Source organism: Aulostomus chinensis, chromosome 5 (assembly GCF_037954235.1).
Source record: "Aulostomus chinensis isolate RoL2024-O1b breed Wild chromosome 5, RoL_Achi_v1.0, whole genome shotgun sequence".
NCBI classification, from domain to species: domain Eukaryota; kingdom Metazoa; phylum Chordata; class Actinopteri; order Syngnathiformes; family Aulostomidae; genus Aulostomus; species Aulostomus chinensis.
In genome coordinates this window covers 27,522,752-27,546,762 of record NC_141324.1, presented here as the reverse complement: position 1 = coordinate 27,546,762, position 24,011 = coordinate 27,522,752, and the positions used below count along the sequence as shown (strand labels likewise).

General features: G+C 49.3%; 5 protein-coding genes across 5 annotated transcripts; 2 read left to right on the top strand and 3 right to left on the bottom strand.

The window, feature by feature from the left end:
* Positions 1 to 9: 9 nt before the first annotated feature.
* Positions 10 to 2,034, bottom strand: opn4.1 (opsin 4.1). Its single transcript, XM_086204351.1, has one exon. It carries the CDS (start codon positions 1,998 to 2,000, stop codon positions 564 to 566), a length of 1,437 nt encoding a protein of 478 aa, XP_086060477.1. The 5' UTR covers positions 2,001 to 2,034; the 3' UTR covers positions 10 to 563.
* Positions 2,035 to 5,816: 3,782 nt separating this feature from the next.
* LOC147262000 (uncharacterized) lies at positions 5,817 to 8,928 on the bottom strand. The gene is made up of 8 exons (XM_086205061.1): positions 8,894 to 8,928; positions 7,967 to 8,474; positions 7,284 to 7,836; positions 7,157 to 7,217; positions 6,957 to 7,076; positions 6,738 to 6,871; positions 6,444 to 6,567; positions 5,817 to 6,145 (listed from the first exon to the last, which is right to left on the bottom strand). The coding sequence occupies exons 2-8, from the start codon at positions 8,396 to 8,398 to the stop codon at positions 5,971 to 5,973; spliced, it is 1,599 nt and encodes a 532-aa protein (XP_086061187.1). The 5' UTR covers positions 8,399 to 8,474; positions 8,894 to 8,928; the 3' UTR covers positions 5,817 to 5,970.
* A 1,446-nt stretch (positions 8,929 to 10,374) lies between these two features.
* Positions 10,375 to 13,157, top strand: ccr9a (chemokine (C-C motif) receptor 9a). Its single transcript, XM_086205060.1, has 3 exons — positions 10,375 to 10,465; positions 11,155 to 11,223; positions 11,328 to 13,157. Exons 2-3 carry the CDS (start codon positions 11,182 to 11,184, stop codon positions 12,399 to 12,401), a joined length of 1,116 nt encoding a protein of 371 aa, XP_086061186.1. The 5' UTR covers positions 10,375 to 10,465; positions 11,155 to 11,181; the 3' UTR covers positions 12,402 to 13,157.
* Positions 13,158 to 13,835: 678 nt separating this feature from the next.
* On the bottom strand, positions 13,836 to 16,400 carry LOC147261998 (uncharacterized). Its single transcript, XM_086205091.1, has 8 exons — positions 15,954 to 16,400; positions 15,505 to 15,652; positions 15,269 to 15,390; positions 15,014 to 15,103; positions 14,740 to 14,877; positions 14,539 to 14,620; positions 14,253 to 14,387; positions 13,836 to 14,093 (listed from the first exon to the last, which is right to left on the bottom strand). The coding sequence occupies exons 1-8, from the start codon at positions 16,398 to 16,400 to the stop codon at positions 13,939 to 13,941; spliced, it is 1,317 nt and encodes a 438-aa protein (XP_086061217.1). The 3' UTR covers positions 13,836 to 13,938.
* A 2,304-nt stretch (positions 16,401 to 18,704) lies between these two features.
* On the top strand, positions 18,705 to 22,067 carry bfsp2 (beaded filament structural protein 2, phakinin). The gene is made up of 7 exons (XM_086205059.1): positions 18,705 to 19,157; positions 19,560 to 19,642; positions 19,807 to 19,963; positions 20,139 to 20,300; positions 20,391 to 20,519; positions 20,661 to 20,902; positions 20,980 to 22,067. Exons 1-7 carry the CDS (start codon positions 18,720 to 18,722, stop codon positions 21,071 to 21,073), a joined length of 1,305 nt encoding a protein of 434 aa, XP_086061185.1. The 5' UTR covers positions 18,705 to 18,719; the 3' UTR covers positions 21,074 to 22,067.
* The last annotated feature ends 1,944 nt before the right edge of the window (positions 22,068 to 24,011 follow it).

Below are 24,011 nucleotides of genomic sequence, written 5' to 3'. Positions count from 1 at the left end.
CTCCAGGCTCAAAGCTGTCGGAGGACTCGCTCCTTCTGATGTCAAGCAACAACAACAACAACAAAAAACAAACAAAAACCTGGGAATGAAAACACAAACAAGAGAGCAACTCTCTCTTGACAAAAAAATGTCTGACCTTTGACCTTCACTTTCTATACCTGAGAAGAAACAACTGAGTCTCGAGTGTTATGTTTTTATTCCATGTATAAATAAAGTTCGCCCCCTTAGAGACCCGAGCCCAGTTTAAGAACCTCTGGTGCCATCATGCAATTACAGATAATGAAACCATCCTCACAATTCAACATCTCGCTGCCTCCCACTGCGAACAAGCGGGAAAGAAATCTCCAGAAACTCCTGATGACATCACAGTGCAAGGAGGCGGGACGTTTACTCTGACAATGGTTGTTGTTTATTGTGTTGTGTTTTGTCAGCTGACTTCCTCTTTAACAACGAATCCTCCCTGCTGACATCTAACTGGACACGTTATCAATTAGATCAATAAATCACACTGAGTTCCGCAAGGTATTGTGGCATGAGCAGGGGGCGGAGCACTGCAGCAATGGTTAATCCTTGGCTGCGGTGCCCCCACCAGGTGCCATGCTTCCATGTTGGCTGAGGTGAGAGGAGCTGGCGGCGTCTGTGACAGTGTCGGCGGCAACATCCGTGGACAGCTGGTGGGTGAAGGGTGCTGAAGCTGAAGCGCTGGAGCCGTCAGCCTCGCTCTCCGTCCAGCAAGACTCACTGTCTGACGCCGAGGACAGCCGGCTCCTCCTCCAGCGGCTGCCAGCGCGGGGGGTGGCGCTCAGATGGACGCCTGGTGAGCTCTGACTGGTGAACATGGCTCGAAGAGATGAGGCGCCGCTGGAGCTGCAGGATGAACGCAGGTCCTTCTCCTGCAGCCGCAGCAGGGGGCGCAGGAGCGGGATGTAACGGCCGATGGCTGCGCGGTATTTGGGGTGTGTGATGGCATAGATGATGGGGTTGTGGATAGCAGATGCCTTAGCGATAACAGCAGGAACAGAGTTCATGTAGGGTGTCAGCAGGTGGGCGTAGCCCGCGGTGGCCGTCAGCGCCACCACTGAGTATGGCGACCAGGAGATGATGAAAAGAAGGATGACACCCAGAGCCACTTTTGCTGTTCGCCACTCGTTGCGCAGACGCTCATACGCCTTGTTCGTCTCTGTACAGTTCAACTGCTGGACCTCCCGACTGGCACGCCGCACCGCACGAAAAATGGCAAAGTAGCAGGTGCCGATGAGCCCCAGCGGGATGAAGAAGACGAAGGCGAACAGCAGGACAGTGTAGGTGCGCACGGCGGCGGTGAAGCTCATGTAGTCCCAGCTGCATGACGTCTGGAGGCCTTCTGGGACGTAAGCGCTCCAGCCGAAGAATGGCGGCAGACTCCACCCTAGTGAGTACAGCCACACCCACACCAACACCACCAACACCCTGCGGCGACTCACCCCGCCCAGCAGTGCCAGCGGCCGTGTGATGGCCAGGCAGCGGTCCACTGCGATGGCGGTTAGTGTCATCATGGAGGTGATGCCAAACAGGGCACCGCAGAAGGCGTACAGCTCGCACGCCAGCTCCCCAAACACCCAGCGTCGGTGCAGGCTGGCAACAAAAAAGACTGGCGACTGCGTCAGGGACATCAGGAAGTCAGCGGCAGCCAGGTTGACCACCAGCAGGTTGCTGGGAGACCGCAGTGTGCGACTGCGGCAGAACACGTAGATGACCAGCGCATTTCCCAGCATACCTGTCACCCCCACCAAGAGGATGACAGAGCCCACAATGTAGTGGGCGTGGTCAGGAACGTCCACGGTAGGAAAATGCGGAGGTGGCTCCAGCTGAGGGTGAAGAGTGGGGGCGTGGTTAGACTGGGGGAGGAGCTTTGACATCCTGTTATGATGATGATGATGATGATGATGATCAGTCAAGGTGGATGTACAGTTTTCTTTCCCAATGCAGAGAGACTTCCTGTCTGGAGGGTGAAGAGACATGGCTGCGCGGCGGCGTGCAGACAGCGGGTAGCGGCAGCCGTGTCTCTATGGTGACAAGCTTGGGGGAGCGTCTCTTTATATCTGTCTGATGGGGGAAGTTTATTGATTCCTGATTGACTCGTTAACATAAATCAGCTGATGTGACCTGATGATTCGATTGACTGACGTCAAAGTGCTTTTAGGTGAATCCGGATCGAATGTGCAGGGTTTGATTGACCACTGATGTCAAACTTGGCGCCCGAGGACGAGCAACGGTGAGAATTCTGGCGTCTCAGATGACCGACAGGCTTCTGAGATGTCTCACAACCCAAGACTCCGCCCCTGGAGACTCGCATTCCTTCAACACAGAAAGGGATTAACGAGATTCTCGGTTCGGCCCGGTTGGTGCGGCGTCCACAGCCGTTGCGCTCTGAAGTGACGTCCATTCTATCTCAAGATACTAAAACATCAGAACTCCGATCCAGAAGTTCTTTCATTCGTAATTTAAATAGTTTTATTTCATTAAACACGGTTTTACGTCGGTTTTCCAAATTCAAGTGTTTTCAAACGAAGGAAAAGCCACAAATAAATGAGCACACGAGCGAATCGTCACCAGACGATTTAAATTATACTTCAGGATATTAAAGCGAATACATGACATGATGAAATATGTATTTGCTACATGTCATGATGAGGAGTTGAGCTCAAAATGTGAAAGACTGACATCCATGTGATGTCACTCGGTCCTGTCATGTGATTAGCAGACCGTTTCCTGGTCATCTGTCCCCTTAAAGATCTTTGGGGACACGTGGAAGAGTTGATGACCGTGTCATCGACCGCTCTGATGGGACGCAGAGCGGCACATATCGACTCTTTGACCTCATTTCTTCCCAGGATACACCAGGAGTCCATTAGCTTCATTGACTCTTCATTTGCGAGGAAGGTGAGAGCAGAGTCACCATGGCGACAAGAGCTGTTAGTCCAGGATGTCTGTCTCCCGTGTCCAGGCGAGCTGGTGAGATGGCAGATGGATGGTTGGTGTCAGAGGGGTGTGGATTTCCTGTGTTTGAGGCTCCGCCTCCTCACCAGTCTGCCCATCATCCCTGTGAAACCACGAAGAAGGTGAGGAGACACGGAGGGATGACAGAGCTGGAGACACGCTGGAGGGACACCACTTGGTCTGAGAGACACAAAGATATGAGGAGACAAAGAGACATGAGGAGAGATGAGACAGACACGAGGAGACAAGCATGGGACACAGACGCGAGGGATGTACCAGCAGGTGTGAAGGTTGTTGCCTTGTCATGTTCCTGCAGTTCCATTAAGGTTTGCAGGACGTTATTGAGGGAACATTCATGTTCTGACCGTCTGGAGGACACTCCCTCTAGGTCTCCACACAAAGTTCCAGAGCGTTGCAGAACCTTGACTGAATTACAGGAGCCTTTGTGGGAACAACCCCAAAATGTTGTTTTATGGTTCTTGTGAGGGACTTCCCAGAAGTGCTGTTAACGGGAACGTTCTAGAGAACTTAAGGAACAGGCCCCTGAAATATTCCCTAAATGCACTAGAACATCATGAATGTTCTTTCAAAGTCCGTCTGTATGTTTTCATTTGTATTTTCAATTTTGTTGACCACTCACCGTCTGCCTGCTGAATCAGCTGACTGGGGGATGTCCTTTGTGGGTGGAGCCAGGTCAAACAGGATGGTCTCAGTGTTAGCGAGACAGAAACCGTTTGACATCATGACCTCTAGACAGAAGACAGAAAGAGATGCCATCAGTTTCACATTCATCTACTAAAAAGATAAGAAACATGCAGATTTAAATGTGAAGTTTTGTAGAAGAACTTGTCACGGCCATTTTAACTGCTGCGCCAACAAAATATTCTGCAGACGGATCGCAGCAAAGACAGCACAAGTGCTTGTGTCCAAGTCAGAAGACACGTCGTCTTCCTTGATGGTTTTAAGAAAATCAGACGTGATCAGAAGAATATTTGTTGCAAATGTTGTTGAGCTAAAGTTGTGGCTGGGACCAGCAACAGGAGGCGGGTGTCCAAATACCAAGAACGAAAGTTACAGTCAGGAATTGGCAGCAAGAAATTTGAGTGAATAAGTGAAGCCAAAGACCTTCAGACGTCCGTCAGAGACGCGTTGGTTGGAGGGACAAACTGAGAGGGAAGACGAGTGGTGGAGTGCCAGACGACAATTTGCAATGCAACCGGTAGTTTGGGATCACAATGCACCCACCACGTCTCCCAGCTTCCCCCAACATTCCCTGAAACCAACGACAAGAAGGTGAATTGACTGACCTGAAAGAATTATTGAGCGCCCACTGGTGAAGTCCTGGTCCTCAACCTGTCTGGAGTCCTGGTCCTCAATCTGTCTGAAGTCCTGGTCCTCAACCTGTCTGGAGTCCTGGTCCTCAACCTGTCTGGAGTCCTGGTCCTCTTCCTGTGTGATGGTGCAGTCAACAGCAGATGGCGCGAAGAATCCAAGGACCGCCTCTGACTGAGAAAACTAAAACATAACGTGGTCAGAAGGATGGCGCTGTGGACGAGTGTGTGTGCTCAAGTGTGTGTTAGTGGTACCTTGTGTGGCAGGTGGATGATGGTTCTCAGTAGTTTTTTCACCTCCTCAGCTTTGGTTTGAGTGTCGAAACTTTGGTCAGCAGTTTGAATCCTCAACAAACCTGAAACACACCGACAGCTGATACTGGCAATGATCAGAGCTCTCCATCGTGTAGTACTGAGATCACCTGGACAGGGAGAAACCACTACACTGCTCTGACTTTCTTACTCTGAGGTGGAGGGAGATGTTTGGGGGCGGGTCGCCCACCTCCAGGTAGCTGGGCTTTACAGCGTCCCTCACTTCTTCTGACACTCTAACATTTGTCAGCTGGCTCAGTTATTAACAACACGGAGTAATGGGATAATTGTAGCGCACATTTTCAAGAGTCTTCTGCTAATTCGCTGATCGCTCCAACAGTTGAAAAAGAGGATTTGAAGCAAATTAGCAAAATTTAGGGACAAAATGCAGTGGAATTCCCTGGAGTCTACATTGTCACATCTCACCGGTCAGCAGGTGGTCAGACAGCTTCTCTCTGTCCTCAGGGAAACTGTCCACAAGCCTCTTCATCATCCGGGCCAAGTCTTCCTCAGTCCTCGTCAGTTGCAGAAAGCTGCCATCAGAAAGCTCCGCCCTCACACCCACCTGCCCGCCGCAAAGGGGCTCAGCCTCCACCCCCACCACGCACACACCCGGCCGCAACACCTGGGCCGCTTGCTGCTCTGACATCATCACCTGCTGCTACCACTGCACACTGATCAGGAGACACTCAGGAGAGCCGAAGAGGAAGGGGACGAGGGACCGGCAGCGGCAAAGAGCAGCGTGTCCTCTGACGGCCGGCGAGTCAGGATTGAAGAGCTAAAGCAGCTTTGAGCATCGGCCGTCACCCTTTCTGATAATAATCCCAATAATCCATCAGGATCAATGGTGCTGATTGTCTTTAGTGTGAGTGTGTGTGTGTGTGGGGGGGGGGGGGTGAAGACCTGTAAACGTTATGTCACAGTGAAGTTGCCCTTTGACCTGACGTCTGTTCAAAAGTGACAGGGTGACCTTTGACCACCAAAGTCTAATCAGTTCATCCATCTTCCTGATTGGATGTTTACTTCTGCTTTGTGTGGTTGGGGGCGGAGCATAAAGCAACAGGAGCTGACGCATCATGTTTCAGACAGGGTGATGGGTGCCGATGGCGTGAATCCAGAGCAAAATGAAGGAGTGTCATCGGCCATTTCTCATCCTACGGGGCCGTGACCTCACAACCTGATAACATCATCAATCCGACTCTCAGACAAACGTTACTCAATGGTTTTAATTGGCATCTAAAATCAATAACGCCACAAAAACAAACAGTTCATGACATCATCACTCCAAGTCCAGTAGTCCCCACCCACAATCTGGCAGCACCAAGGAGAGCATCTGGGGACTGTGAGGTCACACAACCTCAGCAGTCTTTTGCCCTGTTGCATGCTGGGAGGAAGCGTGGTGTCTGCGGACGTGTCGCAGCAGCAGCTGGCGGTCGGGACTTGAGTACTCACACAGCTGACATGGAAATGCCTCGCCAGTGTGATGACGGCGAGCGTGAAGGTCCAAGCTCTTCTTCTGGATACTGCAAGAGGAAAACATGTTGTCATAGCGACCAAAGGTCAGCTGTGTGTGTGTCAAACAAGTCTTTAAAAAAAAAAAAAAAGTCAGAAATGTGTTGAGGAATCTTAAGATCAGATCCTCTATCCCGATTGGGCAACCTGAAGGTGAGTCACCAGCCAAACGTAAACAAGGATCAGGCTGTTGCTACGCTGGTGTCGATTAGCTAATGGACCCTGCCGCCAATCACGATCAATATTCACCTCCAACATGAACAATTGTGTGAGTGTGTGTGTGAGTGAGTGAGTGTGTGTGTGTGTTACCTGCTGTAGTTGCAGTGCTGACACCTGTGTGGTTTCTCTTGACTGTGAGTCCTGGAGTGACGGAGGAGAGAGCTGCGATCGATGGAGGCGTACGAACACTGAACACACCTGTAGGGCTTCTCACCTGAACACACACACACACACACACACACACACACACACACACAAAAACAAAAACAAAGAGTTGAGAAGACCAAGACAGCGACTCATACTTCTTACTAGTGAGTTCAGAAACAGGCGTCCGCTCACTGTGGGACAGGACCAATCGTGTGCGTGCGTGAGAGGGTGTGTCACCTGTGTGCGTCCTCAGGTGCTGCAGCAGCGAGGCCTTCAGACGACTCCTGTAGGGACAATGTGGGCAGCTGAAGGGTTTGTCACCTCCGTGTACACCCAGGTGGCGCCGCAGAGTCAGTTTAGAGGAGAACTTTCTGCAGAAGAAACAGCAGCTGAGTCCTTTGCTGCAAATGGTTGGAGCAGTTTGAGGCCCAGGAGGATTGTGGGTATTGTAGGTACCTGTGACACAGTGAGCAGCAGAAACCTGCTGCAGTTTTTTCTTCTGTGTTGTCTTGTCTGGTGGCGCTGCTGCTTCCTGAGGAACTCTGAGGAGGGCCAGTCAATCCCCGGCTGGTTGCCCTAGAAACCAGTTACACGTCCTTACTGGACCGCACAGATGCACGTTTACCAGCTGCGGCTGGACACATTCAGACGTCTACCTGTCCAGGTGCTTCCTCTTCCTCACACCTGCGGGTCCAATCAACTGGCGCGTCTGTCCATCTGGAGGAGACATCACTGTTACCATTAGCAACTAACGGATCATTTCCAGCTGATCCGAGTTCTCACCGTCCTCGTGAGTTAGCTGGTGAGCGTTGCGTGATGCGGCATTCCTAAATGTCTTTGGACAGCGCAGACAGTTGAACACCTCCTTCTTCTGTTCCTCCCTCCTTTTCCTCCTTCTCCTCCTCCTGCAGTGGCTCCTCCAGTGAGGCTCCAGCTCCTCCCAGCTGTCGGCTGTCACGCTGCAGCAGATGCACATGAACCCATCCTTTGCCTGGTGACACCTAACGTGGACGTCCAGCAGTCGTCTGGACGGCAGCACCAGAGGACACAGAGGACAAGGCAGTCGCCGTTTTCCGGACGTCTCTACGCTATCGGAGCGGCTCTCTTTTGAGCGGTCGGATAACAGCAGGGGGTCATCGGCTGGAGGGCAGCACTGGACAGGAGGTGGTGGCGGTGGGCGGGTGGTGGAGATGCGACACAGTCCTAAAGTCATGAGGTGGGCGGACTGTGCCATATCCTCCTGTGTGGTGGGGGGGTCAATAGGGCAGGACAGATCCACTGAGGCTCCCTTCAGAGGGAAGATGGAGGAGTCGTCTTCTTCAAACAGAGTGCTGACCTGCAGACGGGCACATGTGACATCACAGGTGACCGAAGGGTTAATAATCAGCTGATAACAAATCCTATTTAGACCAGTGGGAGCTCAGGAGTTGATGTGTGTGTGTGTGTGAGACAGTCAGGTGTGTCACCTCACAGTTGTGTGCGACCTGCAGCCCCCCCTCAGTGCTGATGACACAGGTAGGTGGACTCATGTTGTCCAGCATGTTGTAGAGCAGGAAGTCTTCGTCGTCCTCACTCTGCTTCGACTCTCCATTCAGTTCAAGCGGATAGGGTGACGCCCCCTGCTGGAGCCCCGCCCCCTCAACCCCCCCCAGGCAGGGGAGAGTAGGGGGGTGGTGCCTGAGCTGAATGTGGCTGCTGATGCTGCTCTTCAGGCCGCAGGTGAACTGGCACAGTTTACAGCGGTAAACCTCCACCAGGAAGGACTCAACCAGACCAACCGCTGCCGCTGCCATGCCCTCTACCAGCTCACAGTAAAGACTGGAACTCAGAGCCCCGCCCGTCACCTGTAGTGTCACAGGGCTAATGTCACGGTAGCGCTGCTTCAGGGCGGACATCATGACATCACCACCACATCATAACGTCATCATCAGCTGTAGAGGAAGAGGCTCCGCCCTCCGATCCCTGCAGGTGTCACTGTGAAACAGTCAGAGCAGATCATCAGGCGCTGAGCAACAGGATGGGAGCCAATAATGCGTCCGTGAAGCGTCAGGATGACGTCGGTCGTCGTTCTGGCTGCGACGCGACAGGAGAACCAGACGCGGCGGTAAATATCAAAGTTTCAGGACATTTTAATCCTAAATTAGTGAATGAGTGTCCTGGGAGAAAGAGACGAGTCCATCATCGCCGTCCCCGAAAGGACTCAAACATTCACAGATCAACAAACACGGAAGCTAACGTAGCTAACAGGGGTCGTGTTAGCATGCTAGCAGACAGCGCTGGGACGAGAGACACGCTGACATGCTAGCAGGCGCTTATAAAAGATGCTAACAGCTGCTCACGTCACTGTGTACGTGTTGTTTACGTGGTGAAGGAAATGTTTCACTGAGACTCACCTGGAGGTGAAACGCGCTGTCTTCTTCTACGGTTCTTTCTTTTTTTTTTTTAAAGGTGGTTGGCAAACTGGTTTGTAGGTGCGCGACCGCCATCTACTGGACGGAGGCGTGAAAGCATCGATCAGCAGAAGGAAGCCAAGTTCTTTTTTTTTTAAGTTTTTTTTTGTTTTGTTTTTTACGGCTCCTGTTACTTTCAGATGAATCAAGACTCCAGTCTCAGGCGATTATATGTTTTGTTTTGTTTTTCTTATTTCATTCCTGTAAATGCTGCTGAAACTATTTAAATTTCCTTTTGTGGAATAAATAAAGTATTCTCGTTCTTATGTTGATGTTGGTCAATGTAGCTTTGTACTATTTGTGATTTTGGAAAAGTGTTTTAGCCACAAATTATAACGTTTCTTTATTTTTGCCTATGTTTTTTTTTTTTACCAGTCTTTTTTTTTGTAAAAAATTTTCTTCCAGCCTTTTCCTTTTGCAAATTCTTTTCAAGTTCTTTTCAAAAACGGGTGGCACCGTGGAGTAAATGTGCTCAGAAAAGTACGAAGAAAGGACACACATTAAATAAAACAAGCTCGTCAATATCTCGCAGAAAACACAGCAAAATGACCGACAAGAACGTGTTAATTCATCGTGACGCCAAAGCTGTGTGTGTGTGTGTGTGTGTGTGTGTGTGTGTGTGTGTGTGTGTGTGTGTCGGTGTTCTTGTGGTCACTGCTTGTCATGCGACACAACAACGTGTTGCGACGCTGTCACGCAATGATGCTGATGCTTGTTTTGAGCATTAAGATTTAGTCCTCATTAAACAGAGACATTGGACTTTGAAGGTTTTAATATTGCAGACGTGTTGCAAAAGTAGTTATGAACAGATATAGTATACAAATAGAATCTTCATGTAACACATGTAAATGTAAATATTGAAACTTGCCTGTGTGTGTGTGTGTGTGTGTGTGTGTGTGTGTGTGTGTGCCAGCAACTGACAGGAAGTGAAAAAAATAGAAAAAATAACAGAAAATTAGGACACCATATTTGAAGGGTTCGACTAATAATAATAATAATAATACATTTTATTTAAGGCGCCTTTCAGGACACTCAAGGTCGCCGTACAAGGTTATACTATACTAGAGATAAGCAGTTAGCATGCTAATGCAGGCAACTCAACATGTAGAATATCTTGATTAATGACATATTTTTCCCCAAAAAACTTAAAGATAAAGAGTTTATAAAAAAAAAAAAACAGAATATGACCTGGTGGGTTATGAACATTTATAGTTGATGAACAAACGGAGAAAGTCATTACAAGGTGTTTCAGTATTGTTTGTGCCGAATTAAACGTAAAGCCGAACGTCAATAATCAGGAAACGGCTCATGTCTGGATTTCACACACACACACACACACACACACACACACACACACACACACACACTGACACACACACACACACACACACACACACACTCAGACACAATCTTCCCTTCTGGTTTCACTCGTCTGCCAACGTCATCGTGGTTTAACGTTCTACAGTAGCGAGAAGCGCTGCAGCTGTCACATCACATGCAGCAGACACGACACCTGTAAGTTCACATCTTTCTATCAGAGATTTTAAGATTTTCTCGGTGTGTTTTCTCTATTCTTCTCTTTTTTTTTTTGGCATTTGAGAGGAAACAAGCAGCAGATTTCGCACACACGTGGAACCGAAAGACGTGTCCTGATGTGACAGATGGAAAAAAATATATATTCATTTTCATTTCAAAGTTAAAGATGAAATGGTTTTAATTTGTAAATGTTTAACAGGACAGCTGACTTTGTCTCATGTCCCAATATGAAATCAGGCTGAGGCAGTACAACTTGCACTTTCTTGGAGCCACTGCTGCTACTACTACTACTACTACTACTTCTAGTAGTAATGGTAGAGGTGGTAATAGACCACATCTGGTGAATTCTATTTATTGTTTGTGGTTGCCATGGTGCAGGAAGGTGATGTAATATTGTTTGACTGCAGTTTTTTTTGTTTTGTTTTGTTTTATTCATTCATCTATAATCAATTGTATCAATTAGTGTACGGATGTGTTGTGGACCTCCACACAACTACATCAGCGACGCGGACCAGAGGAGCGTTTCCTGTTCACGCAGAGAGCGTACTTTTACTTTGAAAACTCTGAGCTTTTATTTTAACTGCCCTCTATTCTGATGACAAATGGATTTACATAATGTCACAAATGATGTCACTGTTTGCTCTGCGCTGGTCTCGGTGGTGATTTAGGATGCTGAAGAACATCTACGAGATCAAATGACCACCGTGGATTACGTGATGACAGAGTTCACCACCGAGGTACTAAACCCCGCCCACCCTGACAACCTGTGATTGATCCGCGTGTGGGTGAGTGCTTGATACTTCTACTGGTCATCAGTCAGCTCATGTGTCACCTCCACCAGGGCCCGTTCTCCGGCAGCCCCACTCCCACGGAGTACGACTATGGTGATGAACCTGACCTGATGTGTGACCTGACACCGGCGCGTGACTTCCAGCGTCTGTACAAGCCGATGCTGTATTGGTTGATTGCCTTGGTGGGCGGAGCTGGGAACCTGGCGGTGATATGGATTTACCTGAACTTCCGGCACCGGCTGAAGACCATGACGGACGTGTACCTGCTGAACCTGGCGGTGGCCGACCTGCTGTTCCTGATCACGCTGCCACTGTGGGCGACTGAGGCAATAGCAGAGGGCTGGAGCTTTGGCTCCGCCCTCTGTAAGGTCAACTCCGCCCTGTACAAAATCAACCTGTTCAGCAGCATGCTCCTTCTCACTTGCATCAGCTTCGACCGCTATGTAGTCATCGTACAGACCACCAAGGCGCAAAACTCACAGATGGCGCGCTTGCGCTGCAGTCGGCTGGTGTGTGTGGGGGTGTGGTTTCTGGCCATAGTTCTCGCCACACCTGAGCTTGTGCTCTCCACCGCTGAAGATGACAGCAGCTCGCAGCAGTTCTGCAGGATGGTGTACTACCATATGGGCAACCGCATCAAGATCCTGGTGCTGCTGCTGCAGGTGAGCGTGGGCTTCTGCCTGCCCATCCTCACCATGACCTTCTGCTACAGCGCCATCTACATCACGCTATTCAAGACCCGCAACTTCCAGAAGCACAAAGCCATGCGCGTCATCCTGGCAGTCGTGTTCACCTTCGTCGTGACCCAGCTGCCCTACAACAGTGTGCTGTTGGTGAAGGTGGCGCAGGCCAGCAACACGACTCAGAGCTGTGAGCCGATGAAGCGCTTCATCAAGGTGGAGCAGGTGTTGAAGACCCTGGCCTACACACACGCCTGCCTCAACCCCTTCCTCTACGCCTTCGTGGGTCACCGGTTCCGCCGAGACCTGCAGCAACTGCTGCGCTGCTGCTGCCCGCCGGCAGCACCCAAAACTCAGTTGAGTAAGTTGAGTAAGGGCGTGCTGAGTTCAGCCAGAGCGTCAGTGATGTCAGACAGCGACACTTCGCAAGCGCTGTCGCTGTAGCAAAAACTTCCTGTTGTTGTTGCAGCAACGTTTTTGCGTGCTTAGAAATATCACAAGTGTCATTCGGGTAGTCACCTGATGTTTCAACATGGCTGCTGTCAAGAACCTCCTCTTCCTCTGTGTTAAATCACTCGTCTCTCATTTGCTATTCATCATTTCCCAGAAACAAACAAAAACACAAACAAACACACGTTTCTAATTACTTAGAATTAGAGTCATGGTGAAAGACGCTTTCATTCAGGGAGAAATTCATCATCCTCCAACAAGGCCCTCCAGGGGGCCATGGACCTCACTTTGAGAACTGTTCTAAGGTGTTTTTGATTTTACGACATTCATGTGAAGGGACGAACTCAAAAATCCCTGGATCTAAGGACATTTCGGTGGCTAGAAAGGTCCTGGGTCCGGTGGGAAGGTGGAATCCACTTTTGCTGCTGCTACAAGAGACAGTTGGGTCATGTGACCTCGGTTGAGCTGAGATTTGTCAACAGGAAACGCACCGCATGGCAGGAGTGAAGAAACAAGCCAGCGTGCGTCCCTCAGCTGTCCTCTGTCCTCGTGCTTCACCGCTAACATGCTAACAGACCTGTTTGCTGGTTGGAAAGTATCAATGACATTAAAGCTGTTTTTAAATGTGTGTTAGTTGATATGTGTGAAAACCAAGAGGAAGTGAGTTGGGGACGGTTTCCTGTTTCACCCAGTTCCGTAAAAACAGACGCACGCAGCTGATGTTTCTGAGCAGCTTCATCAACAGGAAACTTTCCAAACACACATCTGGCGCGAGGAAAACAGTTTGACTTCACAAAATGCAAATTATAATAAAACTAAATATGCACAGCAAAACACATAACGAGATGAAACTTGGCCTCCTGAATGAAATGATACTTCATTGAATGACACCCAACTTGACAAAACTATGCTTGATGCAGATAGCAGTCATACTTAACTTCGTGATGTACTTCATAATATTTACTCAGAACAATACTTTGTTGAATATTACCTTCCCCCAAGACTAAATAATATTTATCCTTTAAGTGTACTTCACTAAGTCATACTTAACTAGGAAGAATACTTAATTGTACACAGTTTAGGGGTATAATTAATTAAATTGCACTGTACTTAAATGATATTTAAGTCACAGTTACGCTGTACTTCAAACTAATACCTCGTGTATTGGAACAAATGATGCATGAGGAGTGATTTCTTTGAACTTTGTTGCTCCAGTTTCATCTCCCATGATTTCTAAATTAGAATCTGTGAACCTGCATGCAGAGTCGACACAATATTATTGATACACGGAGATTATTACATTTATAAAAAAACTTGTGCCCAGTTTTGCTTCAACATGAGGGTGGGTGAGGCGGTGGGGTGAGTGAGGTGTGGGGTGAGTAATCTTGACTCTGGCTGTTCAAGCTTTATTCTTTAATCAGGTCCAAATTTTCAAACAAATCAAGAAATAAAGCAAGCAAGCAATCAAAATGCACCAAGCAAGAAATCAAGTGCAGGCGTCCAGCTGCAGGTCCTGGTGGTCTTCCTCGTCCTAGTGGATCCACGTGAAGAAGACTTCCACGGATTCCAAGGCTGAGGCTTTGCCCTCCTGCTGCTCCGGGTCCTCGCTGGCCTCCCACAGTTGGAAGACCTCCTGGCTGATGACGTCCGCGTCAAACAGAGCGTCGAACATGAGCATCAGCAGATCTGCAGGGACAGAGCAGCACGTCAACGCTGGCAGGACCGTGAGAGCACAGGATGCCCCCATCATCAACGCATGGCTGACAATTTTCAAGGTACTAATACTGCGTTATGTGAAGTATGATTTTGTAGCTGTAAGACAAGACTTGGGAGGTCAACACTCACTGTTTGGATGGTTCATTTCCACCATCAGCGCCTGGAGGATGTAAAGTGCCTGCAGCTGTTTCCTCTGGTCATCCAGGAACTGGTGCAGGAGACCGGCTCTGTCCCTCAGAAGCCTGAGAGCGACCTCGTCTGAAACTAACAAACCAAGACTCATCAGAACTCCAGGGCCAGCAGGCCAGACGCAGTGTGACCACCAGTGTGTCAGGTGAAGTCCAGGCGCTCTCAGAAAACCTGCAGCCACGACTCAGAGCTGAACATGAGGACAGGTGTCAATAATGGGACTCACCTTTCATGGCCACCTGGCAAAAACACGTCATTAAAATGGCCACAAACTGGTTGGAGGCAGCCAGTTCTTCCTCGACGTGAGCCTGAAAAACAGCCAGGGAGAATTTATGGTGATCACAACGCTCAAGAGCAACTTGGTCCAGAACGGCAGAGAGGAAAACTGATGATGATGTCAAGAATGTGGGCGGAGCTCTGTTCCCACCTCCAGCCAGTCTTGTATCTGATGCTGTTCCATGTTGCCCTGAAGGAGCTCGCTCAGCTGCTGGCTCAGCTCCTCCGCCCTCAGACCTCCGGCCCTGCTCTCTTGGCATTGCGGCCCTCCTGCGGTCAATTCCACCTCCTGAAGTACGATACAGAAACAGCTTGACTTAAAAAAAAAAGCTCAACTTGTCATCTGCTGGCTTTAGAATGTGAAAGAACAGAACCAACACCCCAGAGGAACCATCCTTAGACTGAAGAGCACACGGCCTGCTGACCTGTTCACTGATGAACGTGTCCACGTCCTCGCCCTCGCCCTCAGACAGGAAATCCCTCCCTGTCCACAGGGCGCCGACCTCTTGCGGAGTCTAAAACAAATATTCAATGAAGTTAGAATATGTCCATATTGGTATTTCATACTAATACGGATTTGTCCTCTTGATGATGTACAGAGAGGGCATCGGATGGGTCTCAGGGGTTGGGACGCACCGCCCGCCCCCATCAAGCTCCTGCACACTGTGCCATATTAGTACCTTCACGTCATCGGTGTAGAAGATCTCTTCAATGATAACGCAGGGCGACCTCTCCTCCTGCTCCTCACTCAAGCCACCGTTTGATAGAAAGGGAGGTGGCGTGGGGGGGCTCTCATCCTCCACTGGACAAAAGATATATGGCGTTAAGTTCATTCCCTCATCATTTCATTGAAAAAAAGATGAATTCTGATCAACCAACTGTCTTTCAGTGGAATAAAATGTTTTGGGGTTGATACCTGGGTGGTGCTGGACCACAGGGACGTAGGTGGGGATTCCAGTCGGATTCTCCGGGTCATTGTGACCTCGTTCCTCTCGGTCCACACGCTCAGACCGGCTGCCCTGCGTGCTCTGAGGCTCTGGCGTGGCACAGGCGCGGGGAGAAGGCTGCAGGGACGGAAGATCTCAAGTTACCAACTTAAATATGGCCTGATAGGAGGGAATTGCAGTAATCCAGCCTGGAGGTGACAAAGGCATGGACTAGTTTTTCTGCATCCTTTTGAGACAGGATGTGTCTGATCTTAGCAATGTTTCGTAAATGAAAGAAAGCAGTCCTAGAAATTTGCTTGATGTGGGCATTAAAGGACAGATCCTGACTGAAGAGAACTCCTAGGTTCCTTACGGTCGTGCTGGGGGCCAAGGTAATGCCTTCCAGGGTACCGATCTCATAAAAGGAGTTGGACTTCACCTCTCTGATCTCCATGTGGCTTCCATGGTCTCTTGGACGACTTCTCAAGTTGTATCTGTCTCTGCGAGGGCTGTGGCCCCTGAAGTCCTCGCTGATCTCATCTCGTCTCCCGCCATGTGTGACCAAACTACGCCTGCTGGGTTCATCTCTGTCAGGGCCTCGGTCCCCCTTGTTCAAGGCAGAGGGTCTTCCCTGACTGCGCCAGCTCAGGTCAGGACCTCTGCCCCCCCTGTACCTCTCTCTGGCCAAGGATCTCTCTACCTCAGCTGGCTGACTACGCCAGCTGAGATATTCCTTGTCAGGGACATGTCCTCGGGTGTGCCTTCTTTCTCCATCCCTGACTGAGGTCCAGGCCACATCCTGTGTTCGGCTCCCCCATTGGGGCCCATTCGTTGAAGGGCCACGACCCGCCACGACATTACTTGTGTTGTTGGGGGTCCTCCCCATGTCCTGTGGTCGGCTCCCCCGTTAGCCTCTATTCTCTGAAGGGCCACGGCCCACTAAGTAACTTACTGAAATTATTCTAAGTCCACATTTTAACCTTATGTTTACATATGTTTTTAACCTAAATTATGAATTATATCAATCATGAACTTACATAAACATCAAATATCTTATCAATATGAAATTATAATTATGAAATAATAATATCAAATACACCTAGTATGGGGCAAATCCAAAACTCGGCATACAATAGGCATGTGGCGCCTACAAATAGATTTAACAAAATTTCACTTAACATGGAACTGTACTTTAATTATGAATAGCTTGGAGGAATCCATCCATCCATCCATCCATCCATCCATCCATTTTCTTCCCCTTATCCTAATTCAGGGTTGTGGGGATGGGGGTGGGGGGTGGAGCCTATCCCAGCAGCCTTCAGGTGAGAGGCGGGGTTCACCCTGGATGGGTCACCAGTCCATCACAGGGCCAACACATAGAGACAGACAACCATTGGCTCTCACAGTCACACCTACAGTCAATTTAGAGTCTGGATTAACCTGGTCCCCTCTTGATGTCTTTGGACTGTGGGAGGAAGCTGGAGTACCAGAGAGAACCCACGCAGGAACAGGGAGAACATGGAGACTCCACACAGAAAGATCCCGTGCTCCAGCCGGGGCTCAAACCCTGAACAGTCTTGCAGTGAAGCGACAGTGCTGACCACTGCACCACCGTGCCACACATGCATGGAGGTATATTTACCTGAATTATTCTTAACATAGAGCTACACTTAACTATACTTAAGTGACAGCTCTACTTAACTTAATTACTCTAAACTTGAAGATAATCTTAACTGAGGACCCATTAACACATGATCATCTCATCACCTGCTACACCTGACTGGCCTCTAGATGACAGTTGGGCTTTTTTTCCACCAGATGGAGACATTTTCTCTGCTTTGGCCCTTTGAACAAAGGTCAGTGCTGTTGGTGCGATCTCCACTAGACAGCACTGCTGCTTTATGATGGCGCTCTGCAGAAGAAGATGTTAGAGCTTCTCAAGTACTTCCAATTGCATTGCATTATGGGTAGAATTTTTTTCCAACTTGCTTTGAAAATCCACCTGCATGAGTGGCAGAAATGGCGCTCTCAGTTGACCCCTGCAGACTGCAGAACCTGGATCTGACAACGTCTGGCCCTGCCCACCATGAAGGAAGGAGACGTATATCTGAACTTCATTCTTCTAAATTACATCATTACTGTCAGACCCTGAATTAGTCCAGTACTGAAATATCACTTGAACGCAACACACAATGTTATTTAATTCTTATTAACCAAATAATGACTGAAAGTCATGAGTACAACATGAGGACTGGTCTGCTGAGCCTCCTCCTGCAGGTCAGACAGGATGTGACCTCCAGAGGATATAGAGGAGGAGGAGGAGGTAGAAGAAGAGGAGGAGGAGGAGGTAGAAGCAGAGGAGAAGGAGGAGGTAGAAGAAGAAGAGGAGGAGGAGAAGAGTTGGGTGCAGCGACAATGAAATAAGCAGAAACACAAGTGTGGGACTTTAAGACTCCTTGTCTTGTTTACGTTTGACACAAACACACACACAGACACAAATGCATGTACACACACAAGCATGTACACACACACGTACACATGAACTCACATACACACGCATGTAAACACACACACACACACACACACACACACACACACAGGACCAAGTTGTTTTTGTAAATAAAGTTTGTTCAAACATGGCTACCCTCCTCACACAGAATCCTGAAAGTGTCGACAACAAGACAGAAAGGCAGCATCCAAGACAGGAAATGATTGACATCCTTCCAGCTGCTGTCAATCAAACATAGGCCCGCCCTTCCAGCTGTCAGTCAAACAGCTGCTGCATCCTGGTGTCTTGATGGCCAAACGTGCCCATAAAAACTGAAAAGTCCAATCAATGAAATTATGGGTGATCAGTGATCAGCTGGCTGTCATGGTGACGTCACATCTGTTTTATTGTTTCTGTTGATTCAAACAAAACTTCAAACAACAGCTGACTCACTGTGTGTGTGTGTGTGTGTGTGTGCGCGTATGTGTGTGTGTGTGTGTGTGTGTGTGTGTGTCGTCGGGGTCAGCTGACCTCTGGACTCTTCCTTCGGCTGCTGATGCAGCTGAAAACAGACCGTGTGTTTCCATGAGAACAAAGAGCTGGTCACCGCAGCAACATAAACAGCAGGTGAACAAAGGCGGCCATGTTTCCAGAAGCCCGTCCTCCCATAAATCCCGGTGGCGAGCTGCTCTGAGCGGTTTGTCACTGGGAGCCGTCATGCCTCTGCCCCGACGTCGCTCCTCCTTTCTCGGACAGTCGTCCTCCGAGCGCCCAGCTGCCACCTCCTGTGGGAGGATCAGCTCTGCGGGCACCACAGCCCCCCGTGGCGTCTTTGTGGGTTCCGCCCCCCCAATGGGTGGGGCCTCCAGCTTGGGGACTCGGGTGTCGCGGAGGGCTCTGGGCATCAGCAGCGTCTTCCTGCAGGGCATGAGGAGTAGCGCGGTGCCCGTGCTGCCCCGGGCTGGAGAGCGGGCGGGTCAAAACACAGCGGCCGGCCTGAACAGCTGCCTGATGGAGTACAGAGACAAAGTGCGAGCGCTGGAGCAGCTGAACCAGCAGCTGGAGGAGCAGATTCGACTCAGTTTGGACCGCAAGGCATCCAGCGCTGGAGCATGGGGGCCGCTCCGGAGGGAGTGGGAGGACGTCTACAGACAGGTTGGTGAAACCTGGCATTCAGCTGGAGCTCCTCTGTGACCCTGGAGGCGCTGCCACGCCATGACGACCCACCATGAAGCTCTGGTGAATCCTGCCAGAGGTTCAGACCAGTTAGGCAAAGGGTTTCCTGTTGCCAGCAGGTGGCGCTGTGACATCAAGTTTACAGTCTAGTTACAAACACTTCATGAAGCCTGGCCGTCGTCACACTGTCCCACAAACACTCAGACTTTTAACAGCCAGGAAGGGAATTCATTAAAATCATTAGTCAAATGGCTGGTCTGCTTTATCGTGCATCTCTATGACAACCATCACTCTGTGTGTGTGTGTGTGTGTGTGTGTGTGTGTGTGTGTGTTTGTGTGTGTATGTGTGTTTGTGTGTGTGTGTGTGTGTGTACATGTCAGGTCAGCGAAGCCATCCTGGACAACGCTCGCCTGATGCTGCAGACAGAGAACGTTCAGGCCAATGCTGAGGACTTCAAGGACAGGTCAGAGGTCTCTCTCTCTCTCTCTCTCTCTCTCTCTCTCACACACACACACACACACACACACACACACACACACACACACACACACACACACACACAGGAAGTTCCTCACCTGCAGACAGATGTGTACGTGGGGACTCACGCTCAGGTTGGTGCGCCTGCAGGTATGAGAACGAGCAGCCCTTCAGGAAGGCGGTGGAGGAGGAGATCAGCTCTCTGTACAAAGTGATTGACGACGCCAACCTGACGAAGGCGGAGCTGGAGGATCAGATGGAGAACATGAGGGCAGAGCTGCGCCACCTAGAGCATGACCACGAGCAGGTCCTGCCAAACTCTGTTCTAAGATCACATGATTTTACTGAGTTTTTAAAAGGAGCTGCATGGATTTACAAATAATCAATTGATAAATGATGAGTAATTGATTTCATGTCCTGAGACTTTGACTGACGTCTCTGACATCATGTGAGCAGTCTTTGATGATGAGCTCTGCTCGCAGGACGTCCGACTCCTCTACAGTCAGATGGCAGGACGGGAGGTGGATCAGCCTGACGCTCCCATAGAAACCAGTCTGGACCAGATCCTGGCCTACATCAGGAACCACTGGGAGAAAGTGACGGAGAAGAACCGCGCAGAAACTGACAGCTACCTGGAGTGCAAGGTCAGGCTGTCTCACCTGGACAGGTGTGGTCAAATGGTCCTGCCCGGTGTGTGTAACGCGCACGTGTGTTGTGTGTTTGTGTGTGTGCAGGATGCCCTGTGTGTGAGCAGCAGACTGAGTCCCGAGGAGAAGGAGGTGGAAGCGCTGAAGGCAGAATGTTCAGACGCTGGCTGCAAGATCCAGAGTCTTCAGGCTGAGACCGAGTCCATCAGAGCACTGGTGAGATGATTGCACTTAACACAAGGCCAATACATGATCAATACGTGATCAATACAGGGCCAATATATGATCGATACATGATCAATACAGGGCAAATACATGATCAATATAGGGTCAATAATCAGCTGTGTTGTCCTTCAGAAACGTGGTCTGGAGAACTCTCTGGGTGACGCCCGTCACTGGCACGACATGGAGCTGCAGAACCTGGGCTCAGTGGTGTCCAAGCTGGAGGCGGAGCTTGCTGATGTACGCGGGGAGATCGAGCAGCAGCGTCGCGACTACGACACGCTGCTGAGCAACAAGCAGCGCCTGGAGCAGGAGATCGGCCTGTACCACGGCATCCTGGACGGCGAGGAGCGCCGCTTCCAGCCCACCGAGACTCTGTGAGTCCGGGCCTCGCGGTCCTAGTTGCTCCTCGTGGTAAATCAGCTGGTCAATAACCTCTCTGATTTCTGTCCAGGTGCTCAAGTCTGCACTCCGAACTTGAGGCAGCGCCAGACTCCAGGACAGATGCTGCGAGTCCTCCAGGTCCTCCAGGCTCTCCTGGGTTGTGAGCGACCCACCCTGACCAGACCAGGACTTGGGAGGATTTTCTACTGGATGAGTTACTACCTGCTGATGCTTTCAGGTGTGAATGAGTCCAGCTGAATCAGAGCTGGGATCCTGGTTCTGGTTCAGTCTGGCTCCTAATTGGACTTAACAGAACTAATAAAAGCAGCTGCGAAGAGACAGTGTCTTGAGGTGCTTCTCACTAACTTGGAGCCACCAGACCTCTTTGCTGAACCACATGGGACCAGTTCCAGAGGCAAGATTAAACTGGGACCAGTTGAAAATAAATGGAGGTAGGGAGGGAAACCGAATCAGAGTCTTGATTTCAGAAATGATTTTGACAGGAAGTAGTTTTCCAAAAAATGGTGGCTAGCCGTTAGCTTGGATTGCTAATGCCGGTCATAGTGGAAGGCTGGGCTCATAATGACATAAAACAGCAAAAAAATAAATAAAAAACTAAATGAATTGATCAAGTTTCATCTCCAAAACAAATAGGACATGACATCATCATCACAATGTCGTTAGAGTTTCCGTTAGCAGCAGAATGAACTGGCGTGATGTGGATTTCTTGGCTGGGAGGAGCTTCATGTTCCTGCAGTGCATCGTGGGAGGATCAGTCTGAACTTCGAACCTTGCAGTGTTGGGCAATGTTCATGCTGGTCGGGTGTCATGTGATCCAGGATAAACGACCCGAACGCTTCCAACGTGCGGTTGAACGAGACAATAAAGAATTTGAAAATGACCCGTGTTCGTTGTTGAATCCTGCTTCCGGTTTGAGTGTCGAAGCTGAACACTTGAGGAAATGACATCAATCGCATGCACAGACACGACCACGGTCGAGGCACGTGCAAGTTCACATCAAGACGAGACAATTTGACTAGAAGAATCGCTGTAATTATCCTGCAGGGAATGTGTGTGGTAAATATACTCAAGTACGTGCCGCATACGTAGGGAGGTCACGCAGGTAAACCAGCCCTGATCCAGCGTCGGCCGCCTGACTCACTACTCACTCCAAGACACCGGCGTCATCATTGTAGAACTCCAGGATGCAGAAAGAACCAGCCATGTGTGTGTAGCTGAGGCTAACGGAGACTGACGGCTAACAGCAGCTAGACTGTCCAAAAACACTTGTTTCCATCTCTCCAGGTCTTCTGGTATAATCCAGGTCTTAATCCAGATCAGCGATCCAGCCTGGACTGAACGCCGCTGGTCACGCCATCCACCAAGCGCAGAACCAGGCATGTCATAAGAAGTTTTATCCAATAATTCAGCACAAAAATGAATCCAACCGTTATTCACAGGCTTCAGATGAATAACATCAAGACATGTGAGTGGAGCTCACGGTGGGCCTCGCGTTACACGCCAGCACGGCTAGAGAACCCTGGAGGGAAGAACCGAGGACAGTTTAAGAAGAACAGACCAAAAACAAGCAGACGAGTCAATAAGTGGAGTAAAAAAAAAACTAATTAAGGAATAAATAACAGATTTAAAAAGAAACCGAAAGTAGTTAAAGCAGACCAAAGAAGAAAATAAGAACAAAAGAGTAATTAGAAAATGAAGCAATGGGACTCGGTAGATCAGGTGACTGAACTGTTCCAAACCAGCAGCACATGATGGATGGATGAAGGATGGATGGATGGATGGATGAAGGATGGGTGGATGTAAGGATGGATGGATGGATGAAGGATGGATGGAAGGATGGATGGATGGATAGATGGATGGATGGATGGAAGGATGGATGGATGGATGGATGGATGGATGGATGGATGGATGAAGGATGGATGGATGGATGGATGGATGATGGATGGATGGATGGATGGATGGCTAGATGGATGGATGGATGGATGGATGGATGGATGGATGGATAGATGGAAGGATGGATGGAAGGATGGATGGAAGGATGGATGGATGGATAGATGGATGGAAGGATGGATGGATGGATAGATGGATGGAAGGATGGATGGATGGATAGATGGATGGAAGGATGGATGGATGGATGGATGGATGGATGGATGGATGGATGGAAGGATGGATGGATGGAAGGATGGAAGGATGGATGGATGGATGGAAGGATGGAAGGATGGATGGATGGAAGGATGGATGGATGGATGGAAGGATGGAAGGATGGAAGGATGGATGGATGGAAGGATGGAAGGATGGATGGATGGATGGAAGGATGGAAGGATGGAAGGATGGATGGTGGTCAGGATTAACGAAATTGCAGGGCCAAATTGAATCCCGTGGCCAAATAACACATTTTCTCTCTCGCAGTGGCCGAACCAGGGTTCTGTGTGTCAGTGATTAGTAGAACAGAGAAGAGCAGAACAGCACTGAATGATGCCTGCTGTTCTCACACAGAGACACGTTACTTTGACGTGATCGCTCACACCTAGATTATTGTGCTGGGATTAGATTTAAGCAATTTCATCTGGTGAAAGCAATCTGGCTAAGAATGTGCACAGCAGACAGACCCCACCCTCTCTCTGTCTCTCTCTCTCTCTTCTGGACATTCAGCAAAACCTTCAATCCTGAAGTCACGTAGTAAACACAAATGGTCGTCATGGTGACTGCTGCTGCCGCCGTTGCCAAGCAACACAGACAAAAATAAAGTGAGGACTTCCGATGATTCAGGGTGTTGCAATGACTAAATATGCTAACTGAAACTCGGGGTGTGTTGGTAGCAATGCTGCAGATAGTTGTCGTGGTAACAATTACAACATTGCCGGGGGGGGGGGAGCTTCTTTATCCTTATCATTTCCTGTCACTGAACTTTACTTATCTAATTTTTTTTAGATTAATGAGTCCGTGTCAGGGTCGGTGGACGAAATGAATGAAGATTAAATGGGAACTGGTTATTTGTTTGTTTTATGTCATGTAACCTATAAACTCCAGCTCAGTCTATTATTTCTGGGCTGGAAAAATAAGACACACCTATTATTTTTA